At 41.6% G+C, this 15,811-nt stretch overlaps 1 protein-coding gene across 1 annotated transcript in view; it reads left to right on the forward strand.

Annotated features, from left to right (window-relative positions):
* The window catches only part of CHN2 (chimerin 2), a 146,131-nt gene extending 130,635 nt beyond the window's left edge, over positions 1-15,496 (forward strand). The window contains exons 10-13 of the mRNA XM_014067300.2: positions 1,469-1,546; positions 5,946-6,083; positions 6,163-6,268; positions 14,244-15,496. Of these exons, the coding sequence (XP_013922775.1) occupies positions 1,469-1,546; positions 5,946-6,083; positions 6,163-6,268; positions 14,244-14,415 (494 nt within the window). The 3' untranslated portion in view covers positions 14,416-15,496. The remainder of the gene's footprint in view (positions 1-1,468; positions 1,547-5,945; positions 6,084-6,162; positions 6,269-14,243) is intronic.
* Positions 15,497-15,811: the final 315 nt, after the last annotated feature.

Below are 15,811 nucleotides of genomic sequence, written 5' to 3' on the forward strand. Positions count from 1 at the left end.
ACTGAGCTTGTTGATCAGAAGATCAGCAATTCGGCAGTTTGAATCCTTAGAATGGAGTGAGCTCCCATTACTTGTCTCAGCTTCTGCCAACCTAGAAGTTCGAAAGCATGTAAAAAATGTGAGTAGAAAAATAGGAATCACTTTTGGTGGGAAGGTAACAGCATTCCATCTGCCTTTGGCATTTAGACACATGATCACGGAGACATCTTCGGACAGTGCTGGTTCTTCAGCTTTGAAATGGAGATGAGCACCACCCTCTAGAGTTGGGAATGACTAGCACATATGTGCAAGATGAACCTTTACCTTATAGATATAGATATATATCACTTAAAATGTTTTTTTCTTATAAGTCAACCAAGAACAGAAATATGAATCATTACAAATATGTTAACAATTCCTGAAATCTTTCACTTTGCAGAAGTCTGTGGTTTATAATTTTTATTTAATTCAAAATGAGCGTGGGAAGGTATTTTAGATTGGGATAACATTTCATAGGGATGGTCAATTTAACTCTGTGGTGTAGTAATTCCTCAGAAATAATTAGTAGTTATTTTGTAATTTTCCCTCTGAAGTAGGCACTGCATGAGACTACCCTTGAAGATGATGTAGAGGCTATATCTCAGGCAAAATATGGCAGCTAAGTTGCTATCAAAAGCCACTTGAAAACAATTCTTCTTATAACCGCTGCTTATACAGAAACTATACTTACTGCTAATGTGCTTCTGGTCCAGGATGAGTATGCTAATGGTTTGTGGTCTTCTAAGAGATTTCAGGCTTAAGGGATTCTATTAAAAAAGGATGAACATGAAACTTCCTTTCATGAATGTAATTGTTTTTAGAAACAAGCCATCAGTTTTGAAGATCCTTCCTTATTACGTTTAAAACAGAATTCCAACCACTATTTTGCAACAAGATCTACAGTGACTATACCCATTTTACATGCAACAATTCTACACTACACTAGTCCATTAGAAAGCATTGCAGAGCTAAGAAAACCTCTGCTTAGTGGAATTTCTAAACAAAGAAGAAAACAATGGTCACTAAACTATGTTTAACCTAGCAAAAGATAATTCTGTAGTTTATTAAATTAAATGAAAGTTTTTAAATTAAATAAAAGCCACACTCTCCACTTGAAATGAAAGATCTATCAAAAGATACAGTAGAACCTCTGGTCATGACCATAATTCATTCCATAACTTTGGCCGCAAACTGATTTGTTTGTGATCTGAACTGAATTTTGGAAATTTAGCACTTACAAAAAAAAAAAAAAAGGCACAGAAGGGGAAATTGGCTGCAGAAAAAAAAAGTGAATTTTTTGGTCAGAACCCAATTTGGTTGTGGTCAGAAGCATTCGGGACCAGAGGTTCTACTGTAGTTGCAAATTAACTTGAGAAAATATGGAAGAAGAAGAAATATATAGAATGAAAACGTATCTGTAAACAGCAATTGATAGAATTTTGGTTTGCAGGTTTGAAGTCAGAAGGCATTTACAGAGTTTCAGGGTTCACTGAACACATTGAAGATGTCAAAATGGCCTTTGATCGAGGTAACAATATTCTTTAGCTTTGGAAACATCTACTGTTTTATTGCACTCTCTCATAGGTTTGAGAGATTTTTGTACCAACGATGTAAATTTTACTTCTCACAAAGGTTGTATATTTCATGATTCTTTTATTTTCTACTTACATTTACCAAATGCATCAAAATAAAGCCTATTTAAAGAATTGCTAGTATCCCAAAATACACAGAAGAGCTCATTATTTCACAATAATGAAATAATAATGGTACTGTAAAGCCAGATTCTGCTCTACATTGTGAAGTTTTCTGGAGTTCCACCATGAATTACCATAGGAAACTAAATTGCATTTTTACTGTAGTACATATTTCAACGGAATCCTCATTTGTACCTCCAGCCTTGCTCATATGAAGCTTTGCTGTAGACAAAAATGAACCTTTTTACATTCTATCACACTTGAATTCCTTCTTCCTAGAACTGCTGTATCATGTGCTATTTCTGCACTTTCTATAAAACAAGGTTAAATTATAAGGACAGATAATGTTCTGATTTTTAAAAAAATCAAAACTTTTGATTTAGTGTTATTGATTCCTGTAACTTCTTAGTAAGAATACAAGAATGATTGTTTATTCTTCTGAATGAAAATGAATGTTATACAGCAACAGTTGCACACTGTGTTGAATTGTTCAATTCTGTTTCTGCAAGCATATAAAACCCTTATTGTGTAAGTTGTTCATAGTGGCCTCATTGTGGTTACTAATTTCTGAGCTTTTGTTTGCTTTTTTGTCCTGATTCATATTAAATATTTCATATGTAATGTTGTCCGACTACTAGGAGAGAATTGTACAATTATACTTCCTACCTATTTGATTTTATGGATGTATTTATTCATCTTTGTCTTGCGAATATTTCAGCAACACAATTTATCCTAGAGATTAGAATGAGCAGAAATCACCTGATTTATACCATGCATGGCATGTATTTTTTGGTTGACTGAAAATGGCATAGTGCAATGTTTTATAACAAGTCATACATGTACCACAGATAGGACTTACAAATAAACAGTCTGAGTACTTCACTAAAAATGTAAGCTTTGAAATACTGTATGTAGTAAATATAATAATAGAATGTCTATTCATAGTTAATGTCTTTCTTCAAAAGACAAAAAGCCTTTTGGTTTTGGTAATGCTGGAACTATATTCTTTTTAAAAAATGATTAATGGGACTTAAAATTAAAAAAATGGAGAATCAATGCCATAGTTAACATTAGAGATTAACTTTATATAGCAATTGTTCAACATAAAGGAGAGTGCCCATTTTATTTTTATTTATTTATTTATTTATATCCCATCTTTTCCTGTGTCCCGCGTGGCGCATCTGGATCACCTGCCTGCCTCTGCTTGCTGCTTGCACAGGTACTCAACTCACCTGTGCTGCGCAGTCTGCAGCTGCTACCAAACACTATCAGCCTGAGTGCGCTCACTGCCTCCTATGCAGGCCCTGCCCACCCATCTCCTTTCACTAAGGCTTATTTTTGGGACAGGGGGATATTAGGCACACATAAAAATCAGGCTGGGACATATTTCTGGGGTAGGTCATATTTTCAGGGAAACATTGTATTTTGATAAATAAGTCAAGGTGACGAATATCTACTATTTTCATCACCACAACCTGGAGAGATCGTTTAGGCTGACACAGAGTGACTGGCCCAAAGTCACCCAGCCTGCTTTCATGGCTAAGGCAGAACTAGATATCACAGTCTCCTGGCTTCTATCCTTAACCACTAGACCAATGAATGCAACAAATTGGACAATAATTACCCATTACACATAAAAAATTTAATTTGTACACTTCACACACGTTCAGAAATGTTTATATACTGCATTTATTCCTTGTTTCCTAGCTTACACATACACTATTCCAACAAATGTTAATTCTACTCTTGATTTAAAGAAAAAACAAAATAATTCATAAAAAGCCAGATTTTCCATTCATTACAAAAAGAGGAAAACAGCAGAAAAATACAGTCTGCATGTTGCTGTAACTAATTTTTGAGATCTTCCCTTTGCTGAATCCTGATCAATGTTTTAGCATTGCAGCTTTCATACTGTCATTGTTTTTTTTAAACCTGCACTACTATTTTTCATATCCAGTTTCTCTTAATATTATATATGTATAAAGATAAAATAACCCCAATTTTCAGAGTAATTTTCACATAAGTAAAAAGTTGCATATTCATAATTCATGAAAGAAAATTGATTAGACACAGAAGTGTCATGTCCTTGCTTTCTAACCCAAGAATATTAATTAGAGATGTTAATTCTCATGAGAAACACAGCAAATTTGAACAATATTTTTACCAGACTTAATTTCTTTAATAGCTATAATGAAGAATAGAAATTCCTGCTTTTTAAGCTTTCTTCTTCTGTAACACCTATTTTACTTGAAACAAAACATTGGCAAAACAATATGCATTAACTTTATTTAAAGCTCTTTTGCAATATAATTTGCTTTTACAACCTATCAATGTCATCTCTATTTAATAAGTTAATGGTTTTGATTTGTAATGAGGGCTTGGATAATAGACCATTTTTGTTTACCATCTCTTCGATAATGTAGAGCTGCAATGTTTTTTTAAAAAAACATTTTTTTCACTTTTGTAGCAGTTTAACACTCATTGTACTATGGAGTAATAGAACTGTCAAACAACATTTTATAATTCCAATTCTATGGTACAAATATGAGATAAATAGGAGGAGACTAGTATAGCAAAATAAATATTGTGATGATAAGAGTAGCAGTGAGTAGGATGCTAATCAGTGATGGGTTTCAAAAAATTTTATAACCTCTTCTGTATGTGTGGTCTGCTTTGTGGGAGTGGCTTGCTGGCCATGTGACTGGGTGGGAGTGGCTTGCCAGCCATGTGACTGGATGGGTGTGGCCAACTTGTAAAATGTGGTGAAACTCACTTAACAGCACTCTTGCTTAGCAACCAAAATGTTGGCTAAGAAACTCTGGCATTTGAAGCACACAAGTCTTAAAGCTGTCAAGTTACAAGACCCTTGCACTCCTAACTCTTTAGAAAAAAAAAAACCCAGGGGTGTTCAAACTTGAAAGCTTTACGACTTGTGGACTTCAACTCCCAGAATTCTTCCTCTCGCTCTTCATCTTGATGATGTAGGGACGGGAGGGGGGAGGGAGCTGAAACTGGCATTATAGATTTGTGGAACCTCTTCTATAGAAGAGGTTAGAACTGGCAGGAACCCACCCCTGATGCTAATGTGTAAATTCACTCTGCTATATCAGATAATGTTTTAAATAATTGCTTCCCAATTTCAACACACTGAATTGGAAATAATAGGATTTAATTCAACTCATTTTTGTTACAAATGAATCTGCTAATATGATAAATTTATAGCTTGTCTTTTCCTGATGACCATTATTTCTGTTGAGAAAGAAATGTGGATGTATTCCTTCAAGTTTAGTGCCAAGAGTCAATCTGCAAAATCAGTAAACCAATAAAAATACAAAAGACCCTTATAGTCTCCTAAGCAAAGTGGGAAATATACAAAAGAAATAACACTTTCTGCAAAATTAATTTTTATTTTATGAGAGGCTAGCCTGATATCTGTCTCAAAACTTCCACTTGTGCAAAATATTACAATATTAGCTAGTGCTAGCCAGTTAAATTCTGAATGCTTTTAGTTCAGAAACAAAGTTTAGCTATGTTTATCTACAGAGTTACAATAAATGATTAGTTACCAGTTTTAAAGCTATAAAGGATTTTTAACCAGAGTACTAAAAGCATAATTTCTTCTTACGTGGCCTTATACATCTACTGAAATTGATATAGGAAAGTCCTATCATCCTATTTTTGCACCTTTCTATTTCCATGACAACTATGTAATTTGGCTAGAGGCTGAACAGTCTTTTCTCATTTTTAATTTGTGTTATTGTTAAACATATTGTTCAGTTCATTATAATCAAAGCATTAACAACCTTGGGCATTTAAAAAAAACAGATTGATGAAATCATAAGGAATAGATTCACTATTGTAATCAGAATAATAATACATATTATATAAGCAACAGTGCTATGATCTATATGGGGGTGGTGTAAGAACATATTTTTCTACAGTTGCAGCAAAAATAATATTGTGTATATTGCAGGCAACATAAGGAAAACAGAAACAATATATTAAGATGTAGATAGAGTTTTTAATGATAGTCTATTTCAGATTCAGTTTGATAATTTCCCCCATTACATCAAAAAACTGTACTTTTGTTTTCCCATAATTTTACATCAAGAGTATGGTGTGTGGGCTGCATGTATGGTTCTATCTATCAGTGTTTGAAAGGCTATGACAAGAAGTAGTTAACTTTACCCCCAGAAAAAATAATCTTAAAACCGATACTCATTGTTTTTCCAGATGGTGACAAGGCAGATGTGTCTGCTAATATATATCCTGACATAAATATCATTGCTGGGGCACTAAAGCTGTATTTCAGAGATTTACCAATTCCTGTTATCACTTATGATACTTACTCTAAATTCATAGAGGCAGCAAGTAAGTATTAAGAGAGATTTCTTTTATTAATAACTTATATGCTATAATATCCCCTAAAAAAATTTACTGTGTCCCACAGATATCTGCAATGTTGATGAAAGACTAGAAGCTGTCCATGAAGTGTTAATGTTACTTCCTGCTGCACATTATGAGACTCTTAGATACCTGATGATTCATCTCAAGAAGTAAGCTACATTGCTTTATTTTTATTTGTAGATTTGTAGATTTTAGATTTTATTAATATTTGTAGGCCGCCCTTTTCCCTGAGGGGACTCAGGGCGGCTCACATAAAATCAGGGAGGGGGAATACAAACATTGACATAGAGACATATAATAAAATAGCAAGCAACATACATTCATCATTCGGGAGGGGCGCCTATCCTTGTCCCCAGGCCTGACGGGCTAGCCAGTTCTTAAGGGCTGTGCGGAAGGCCTGGACGGTGGAGAGGGTACGAATCTCCACGGGGAGCTCGTTCCAAAGGGTCGGGGCTACTACTGAGAAGGCCCTCCTCCTTGTAGTTGCCAGCCGGCACTGGCTGGCCGATGGAATACGGAGGAGGCCTAATCTATGAGATCTTATTGGTCGCAGGGAGGTAATTGGCAGAAGGCGGTCTCTCAAGTATCCAGATCCACTACCATGCAGGGCTTTATGGGTGACTAATAACACCTTGAAGCGCACCCGGAGATCGACAGGTAGCCAGCGCAGCTCGTGGAGGATAGGTGTTATGTGGGTGAACCGAGGTGCACCCACAATCACTCGCGCGGCCGCGTTCTGTACTAGCTGAAGTCGCCGGATGCTCTTCAAGGGCAGCCCCATGTAGAGCACATTGCAGTATTCCAGCCTAGAGGTCACAAGGGCCCGAGTGACTGTTGTGAGAGCCTCCCGATTCAGGTAGGGTCGCAACTGGCGCACCAGGCGAACCTGGGCGAATGCCCCCCTGGTCACAGCCGTCAAGTGGTGGTCAAACGATAGCTGTGGATCCAGGAGGACTCCCAAGTTGCGAACCCTCTCTGAGGGGTATAGAATTTGACCCCCCAGCCTGAGTGATGGAATATTGATCGAATCTTTGGAGGGAAGCACAACAGCCACTCGGTCTTTTCTGGGTTGAGCACAAGCTTGTTAACCCTCATCCAGTCCATAACGGCCTCCAGGCCTCGGTTCATCACGTCTGCCGCTTCATTGAGTTGGCACGGGGCGGACAGATACAGCTGGGTATCGTCCGCATATTGATGGTATCTGATCCCGTGCCTGCGGATGATCTCTCCCAGCGGTTTCATGTAGATGTTGAATAGTAGGGGGGATAAGACCGAGCCCTGAGGCACCCCATATGTTAGGGGCCTAGGGGACGATCTCTGCCCCCCCACTAACACCGACTGCGACCTGTCCGAGAGGTAGGAGGAGAACCACCGCAACACGGTGCCTCCCACTCCCACCTCCCGCAGTCGTCGCAGAAGGATACCATGGTCGATGGTATCGAAAGCCGCTGAGAGGTCAAGGAGGACCAGGATGGAGGAATATCCTCCATCTCTGGCTCTCCAGAGATCATTGGTCAATGCGACCAAAGCGGTTTCAGTGCTGTAACCGGGTCTGAAGCCTGACTGGAAGGGGTCGAGATAGTTTGCTTCATCCAAGGACCGTTGGAGCTGGAAGGCCACCACCTTCTCAACAACCTTCCCAAGGAAGGGGAGGTTGGAGACTGGGCGATAGTTATTAAGAACAGCTGGATCCAGAGATGGCTTCTTTAGGAGGGGTCTCACCACCGCCGCTTTCAGTGCGGCGGGGAAGTTCCCCTCCCGAAGAGAGGCGGTCACAACCGCCTGGATCCAGCCTCGTGTCACCTCACTGCTGTTAGTAACCAGCCATGAGGGACACGGGTCCAGTACGCAGGTGGAGGCACTTACAGCCCTCATGGCCTTGTCCACATCCCCGGGGGTAACATCCTGAAACTCAACCCAGAGATGTTCTACTTGATCCTCTTGTGCCTCGGCTGGAACTGCGGGGATGGAGTCCAAGTCCGACCGAAACCGAGCAATTTTGTCCGCTAAGAATTGGGCATAATCCTCAGCTCTGCCCTGCAAGGGTTCCCCCGCTTCCCTTTTATTTAATAGGGAGCGGGTTATCCTAAACAGGGCGGCTGGGCGGGATTCAGCGGACGCAACCAAGGTGGCTATGTGAGATCTTTTCGCTGCCCTAAGTGCCCTGGTGTATTCCTTGGTGCAGGTGGTTACCATTGCTCGGTTCGATTCGGACTTATCGGACCTCCATCGGTACTCTAGGCATCTCCTCCGGCGCTTCATCTCCCGGAGTTCCTCGGTGAACCAAGGAGGTCTCCGGGATCCGCCGCCTCGGAGGGGCCGTAGTGGCGCAATCCGGTCGAGGGCCTCCGATGCTGCCGAGTGCCAAGCAGCAACCAGAGTCTCTACCGGACTGTGGGCGAAAGTATCAGGAATGACCCCAAGCTCCGTCTGGAACCTTAACGGTTCCATAAGTCGCCTGGGGCGGAACCACCTGGTCGGTTCCTCCTCCCTACAGTGGGGGTTTGGTCTCCGGAAGTCGAGCCTCAGTAGGCAGTGGTCTGACCACGACAGGGGTATGATGTCGTTACCCCTCAGACCAAGATCACAAATCCACTGCTCCGAGAGAAATACGAGGTCGAGCATGTGCCCCGCCGAATGGGTTGGGCCCCGAATTACTTGGGTCAAGCCCATGGCTGTCATGGAAGCCATGAACTCCTGCGTCCCATCAGAGTTTTCACCGAGCGACGGCAAATTAAAGTCCCCCAGGACCATCAACCTAGGGAACTCAATTGCCAGCTCGGCTACCGACTCGAGGAGCGAGGGGAGGACTGCTGCAACGCTGTTGGGAGGCAGGTACGTTAACAGCAGACCCACTTGACCCTTGAGGTCCAACTTTATCAGCAGAGACTCACACCCGACAAGCTCCGGAGCAGGGACCCTACGAGGAACTAACGACTCCCGGATAACAACGGCCACACCCCCACCCCTTCACTGGGCTCTCGGCTGGTGTAGCACCTGAAATCCTTCTGGGCACATCTCTACGAGGGGGACTCCTCCCTCTGGGCCCAGCCAGGTTTCAGTAATACATGCCAGGTCTGCCCTCTCGTCTAAAATTAAGTCCCGGACAAGAGGAGCTTTATGTACCACAGACCTGGCATTTAGCGACAGCAGCCTGAGTCCAGGGTCCTGATCACTTGCGCCATCTGGTCTCGGAGTGGGACTCATAGGGCCGGAAGGAGGGATCTCTGTGATGTAGCGAACCCTCCTTCCCCGGTAATGGCCTGCCCTAAAGTCCCCACCGTATCTGCCCCTCCCTGTTACGACCGTAATACCCCGACCCTCTCCCGTGTCTCTGGTCCCCTCAACCACCCCCATGGCCCCCGCATCTCCCGGCAGGTCCTCCGAATCATACATACCCATGCACTCCCCCAAACAGTCCCCACGTAAAAATTAAAAACACAAAAATTTACAACAATATGATAATAAAAAGTGGGACATTCATTCATCTCATACGTATCTCATGCATATCCCATACAAAGAGAGAAGAGAAAGGTGAAAGAAAAGAAAGAAACTAAAATAGTAGGGCAGTTGATTAAAATTTAAGGTGCGAGTTCAGATGGCAAAATTGGCTCTTAATGTTCGGAGTTAATGTTCGCAGCCAGGTCCAAAATTTCCTTCTGGGGGTAAAACCAGTATAATAGTGATGGTAACAGTCAGGGCTAAGAAAAACAGGATCACAGGCCCTAAATATATGGGTGAGGGAAGTCAGACAGTCAAAGTCCAGAGTGGCAGGAAACCAATGTTGGTAAAAAAAGTAGCGTTGAAACCAATGTTGATGGAAAAGGCAGCGTTGGAGGAGATGGTAAAGATGGTGTTGATGGTATTGGGATAGAAGCTCCAAAGGGGCTAAGATGGAGTCTCTTAACAACAACGGGCGGCAATGATCGTACCAACCAGGACTAGATCGTGAGTCCAATGTCCAATGTCCAGTAGCCGTGAGTAAGGAACCATATGGTAAAGTCCCGTATAAGTAAGAGCGAACTGAAGGCCAGGGAGAAAAGGAGAGGCCGTGCTGTAAAAAAGGCCTAGGGGGTAGATTAAGGGGTTGTGGTAATGGCCGCAAGGCCAGCTGCCAGGTCTTATACCGCCCCATATCAAACCAACTACCCCTCTATAAAGTCAGCAACAGAGTCTAAAGAGATTCCAAGGAAAACAGGGCCAAAGATGTCGAAAAACGCCAAAAACATCCAGTAATATAATCCACCAGAGTAGAAAGGGAGGGGGGGTGCCTAAAGAGACTACAGCAGCCGGGAGAAAACCAGCTGCCTTGCCTCCTCCAGCATCGTTCGAATCACCCACCTCCTTTGAATAACAATAGTCCTCCGGAGACAACTAAGCACCAGGGTCCTCCCAATCAGCAAAGGAAATAGGGCTAAAGCTAGGACCATAAAAGATCGTAAAACGCTGGTCCAAGCTGCTTGTGGGTGACTAAAACGCCTAAGGCTTAAAAACGCCGAAGCAAAGCCTTTAGCGCAACGCCGCCATTCCGCCAGCCTAAACGAGCGCTGCAAAGCACACTCCGGGCTGCCGCGTGGGACAGAGGACGTTTGAGAGCGTCGACCCTCCGAAAGATTGTTTGTTCAGCTCCCCAGGATCTCGCTCCGTTGCAGGGACCCTGTTTTGTAAGGCTCCGATCCAGAACGGCGGTTTATTTCGGCGTTTTTTTGCTCTACCGGACGGAGCAAAAGAAACCAGCGGCCATCCTGCCTCGCACATGGGGTTTGAGCGTATGATGTGTGTGCGTGTTCCTGTGTGCGCATACGTGCATGTGTGTGTGAAGGTAGACCTCATCTTATGATCACAATTGAGCCCAACATTTCTGTTGTTAAGTGAAACATTTGTTAAGTGAGTTTTGCCCCATTTTATGACTTTTCTTGCCATAGTTATTAAGTGAATCACTTCAGTTCAGAGGTGGTTTGCTCCCGGTTTGGACTGGTTTCGGCAAACCGGTAGTGGTAATTGAGTGTGGGTCATCAAACCAGTAGTGACGGCTGGCTGGTCACATCCCCGAACTGGCCTGTGGGGGCAGCATGCTGGAGAGGGTGGTAGCGGGAGGAGAGGGCAGTGGCAGCGGGAAATGCCCAGATTTAGTTTGGATCTGGGGCTCTCCAAGAAACCGCTTGGCTTCATCAAATTCCTGCAATGGGTAAGTTGAGCAGTGGTGATGGGAGGCACCCAGCCAAGCAGGGACCGGTGGGCTGTGGAGTGCAGAGCCAGGAAAAGTCATAAGTTTCCTAGAAGGAATTGAAGCATTCAACTTTACTGTCTAGAGTACACGCCTGTGTTTATAAATCCAGTGGGTGATTGTGGGGGGGAGAGAACAAGGGTGGGAGATAGGAAAAATGCCGTGGAGGTGCTGGACTGTGCAAGAGGGCAAGAGGGAGGAAAGTTCACCCGATCCAGACTCAGGGGGGAAGGAGGCTTCAACCCCCCAAAACACCCCCGAGTGTAGCGGGGGCCATGGAAAATCGCAGAGCCCGGAGTACACATGCGTGCTTGTGCCCTACAGTCACAATACTGTGGCCCAAAGGCCCATAGAAATTTATGAGCCGAGGTGACGCAGTGGTTAGAGTGCTGTACTGCAGTCACTTCAGCTGACTGTTATCTGCAGTTCAGCTGTTCAAATCTCACCGGCTCAGGGTTGACTCAGCCTTCCATCCTTCCGAGGTGGGTAAAATGAGGACCCAGACTGTGGGGGTGATATGCTGACTCTGTAAACCACTTAGAGAGGGCTGAAAGCCCTGTGAAGCGGTATATAAGTCTAATTGCTATTGCTATTGCTATAGAAAGACAATTCTGGATTGTATCAACAGATCCTGCACCAATCATAACAACCTGGGTAGTAAAAGTTTGTTTGTTAGATTTATTTTATTTTTCCTCCAGAAGCTCAAGGTGGCCTCCACTATGCCCCAGCCAATTCAACCACTGTCTCTCCTTTTGTGGCAGCTACCTCTTCCTCTTGCAAGTTCGCCTCAGCCAGGCTGAGATCTTGCTCCTTTTTGCTGCTGTTCATTGTCTCCTCTGCCGGTCCGAAATGCCCACTTCACCTTGTCTTGCTCACCTCACCTTTCTCTCCATGGCCCGTTTAGGCTGAAGGGTCACAGGCAGGCAGGCAGGCACAGCAAGGTGAGGAACAGAGAGGGAGGAGAAAGCAGCAAGGCTCACACCTTGGCTACCACCAGCTGCCCTCAGCAGCATGCAGAAGGTTCTGGTGCTCTTACCCTGGGTTCGCCCTATTGCGTTCCATTTTCATGCCTTCGGGTGGAGCAGAGGAGCTGCTTGGCTTAATCAATTCCTGCAATGGGTAAGTTGAGCGGTGGTGATGGGAGATGCTCAGCCAAGCAGGGCCTGAGTGGGCTGCAGAGCACAGAGCCAGGATGCTACGCAGGGCCTGTTTCCCTCCACCCGAAGGCATGAAAACAGAATGCAATAGGAGGAACCTGGGGTGGGGTGAGGTAGCTAGAACCTTCTGCATGCTACTGAGAGCAGCTGATGGTAGCCAGGGTGTGATCCCCACTGCTTTCCCCCTCCCTTGCCATGCCTTACCGTGCTTGCCTGTTTGTGACCCCTCAGCCTAGACGCTTGCACAGTCCAGCATCTCCACCTGCATTTTTTTCTATCTACCTCCCTTTCCTTCCCATTGTTTTCTGCCCCCCACATTCACCCGCTAGATTTATAAACACAGGCATGGCTTCCAGGCTGCAAAGTTGAATGCTTCTATTCCTTCTAGGAAACCTATGGCTTTTCCACACTCTAAATCCTCCAGTGGTCTATTTTTGGGAGTTTTTCCCCTCTTCCCCTCCCCCCTTCCCTCTATCAGAACACCAAAGATTTTCACGGCCAGTTCAGTGGGCGCGGCTTGGTATGGGGGTCATGTGACTGAGTGTGCATGAGTGATGTCAAATTGGCCACAGCCACTCAGTCACATATCCCCCACTTAGCCATGCCCACAAAACCAGTAATAAAAAAATTTGAAACCCACCTCTGCTGCAGTTGATAAGTTAATAACCCAGTTGTTAAATAAACCAGGCTTCCCCATTGAGAAGGTTGCAAAAGGTGATCATGTGACCTCAGGACACAGCAACAGTCATAAATATGAACCCATTGCCAAGCATCTGAAGTTTGATCATATGATCATGGGGATGCTGCAAAGGTCATAACTGTGAAAAACAGTCATAAGTTACATTTTTCAGTGCCATTGTAACAAAAGAAATTGTTGTAAGTCAGGGACTCTGTGTGTGTGTGTGTGTGTGTGTGTGTGTGTGTGTGTGTGTGTGTGTGTGTGTAGAAAATGGGGGAAGAGAGAGAGAAAAGCAGGAAGGCTTTAAAACAAGATAGTCATCAAGGGAATATTTACATAGGCCCATATTCTTTCAGGTTATTGCTGTGAGAGACTTAAGAAAAGTAAGAAAGACTCCTAAGATGGAAGCAATTAACATACGCATAAACATTTAGTTACACATTCTTTATCTTAGATATGGTAAGGAACTGAGAATTCACGGAATTCACTGCTAGAGAGTACTCTGGAGACAGAAAAATAATCATATTTATTTGTGTAGGAGAACATAGGGATGGAGTTAAGAGAGGGAATCAGCTTAAATCACAAATGGACTAAGCTCAACTCCTGTTGAATTCTGTTGTTTCTTGACTAATGTCAAAATAATGCTGTTCATTGAATAGATTACCGTGCATTAGCATGAGTAGTAAAAAATTAGTTTACTTGGAAAATCATGTGTGTTTCTGGTCATTGCTGCACCTGACAATTTGTTTGTTATACTCTTGGATGGAATAAGTAAAACAACTAAAAAGAATAATAAATGAAAATAAGGAAGCTTATACACTGCTTGGAGTGGTACACTTAGATGATGTCACTGGATGTATCAGAAGTTAAGAAATGAAAAGATCAAGATAATGGGGGATCTTGTAATGTAATAAAGTAAATAAGTATAAGGAACTGTGAAAGAGCAAAATAATTTTGGCAGCTGGGTTATGGAAGCATATGAATTATTGGTCATGTAAAGAAAATTTAGTATTTTAAAAAGCAATTCTAAGAAATATATATATATTGTCTTCCCATTATAGGATTACCATGAATGAAAAGGAAAATTTTATGAATGCTGAAAATCTGGGGATAGTGTTTGGACCTACTTTAATGAGGCCCCCAGAAGATAGCACTCTTGCTACACTCAATGATATGCGGTACCAGAAGCTAATTGTGCAGATACTAATAGAAAATGAAGATGTTTTGTTTTAAACAAACACAGCTTTAAATTTATAACCATCTGCGATAAAAATTAAATTCAAATAAATCCTCATGAAAAGAATTGTGAGCAATGTTTCATTTTATGTGTCTTGTAAATGTACACTAAAATATTTAGTAAAAGCTATGTTTCACCAAGTTAGGAAAACAAATGTCTAATCTTTTACCTTGTTTCCAATTTGTCCCTGTGTAGAAAGGTTGCAGATTTCTTCAGTTAACTTATTAAAAGAAATGAAACATTGTATATTTGTTTAGATCACTGAAGCAAAAAAAAAGTACTATTCAGCTAAATCCCAAATCTTATTCTGGCTCAATTTCTACTAAAATTAACTCTCTCAGCCCAGGAAGTTGTAAAAGTTCATCTGTGTAGCAAATACATTTTGATACAAATTTTAGTTCTCTCTTTTTTTAGAAGCTTTGAACATAATTATATACAAATAGATCATGTGTACATACATGCATTTCTATTTAGAACTATATGTAGAAACAGGGGCAATTAATGCAATGAGATTCTTATTCATACAATATTACTTTCAAGATATGAATTGATATCTTTAGTCATTGTAACATTGCAGAAGATACTGTCGAGATTGCAACAAATGGTTATCATTCAGAATTTTGAAACAGAAGGCAATAGATACCAAAATGTCTTAGTTTGTCCAGGAGATTAGCATCAGGATGTTCATTAGTGTTACTTCTATATGGATATCCATGTATAACATAATTATATATGTCTGGGTGAAATAAAACATTTATTTATAAATATATTTTATACTTACGTTAGCTTTAGGGATGTCTTTTTATTAAGCAAAAATATAATTCAATGCGGTGCATTGATTATTTTATGTATATTTTTCTTAAGCATTATTGTTAAACTATATTGAAAACATTTACCACTGTTACAGTATTATCCTGACATATTTCTTTAATTGCAAATGTTTTTTAAAAATATTTTAGTTCAAATCCATCTGAACATTTACTGTAAATATGTGGCAAATACCAACATTAATTTTACCTCCCAAAAGTGGTATGTTGTTAAAAAAAATTAAATATTATTGGCAATACCATCAACTACTATACTTAACATGCTTCTTGAAATACAGTATAGTTATATTTAAAATAAGTAATGCCAGATTTTTGGGTATTTCTGAACTTAGTAAAAAGTTCACACTTATTTAAATTTTTGTTATTTTTAAATGCCAATGAGTTCAATATTTATAAAAGTAAACCTGTTTAAATTAAGCTTTTTCTCTTCGTTGGCAAATGTATTAATAATGGAGAGAGGGTGAATGAAGGAGAAATGGTACATTTTCAAATTTCACAAAAGGTTTATTCTGTCTTTCTAGAGACTGATCAGTCAATATAATAAATGCAATTCATTCTAATAATA

This window comes from Thamnophis sirtalis, unplaced genomic scaffold, assembly GCF_051295495.1.
Source record: "Thamnophis sirtalis isolate CommonGarterSnake01/CBP01778 unplaced genomic scaffold, rThaSir2_p1.2 scaffold_4, whole genome shotgun sequence".
Lineage (NCBI taxonomy): Eukaryota > Metazoa > Chordata > Lepidosauria > Squamata > Natricidae > Thamnophis > Thamnophis sirtalis.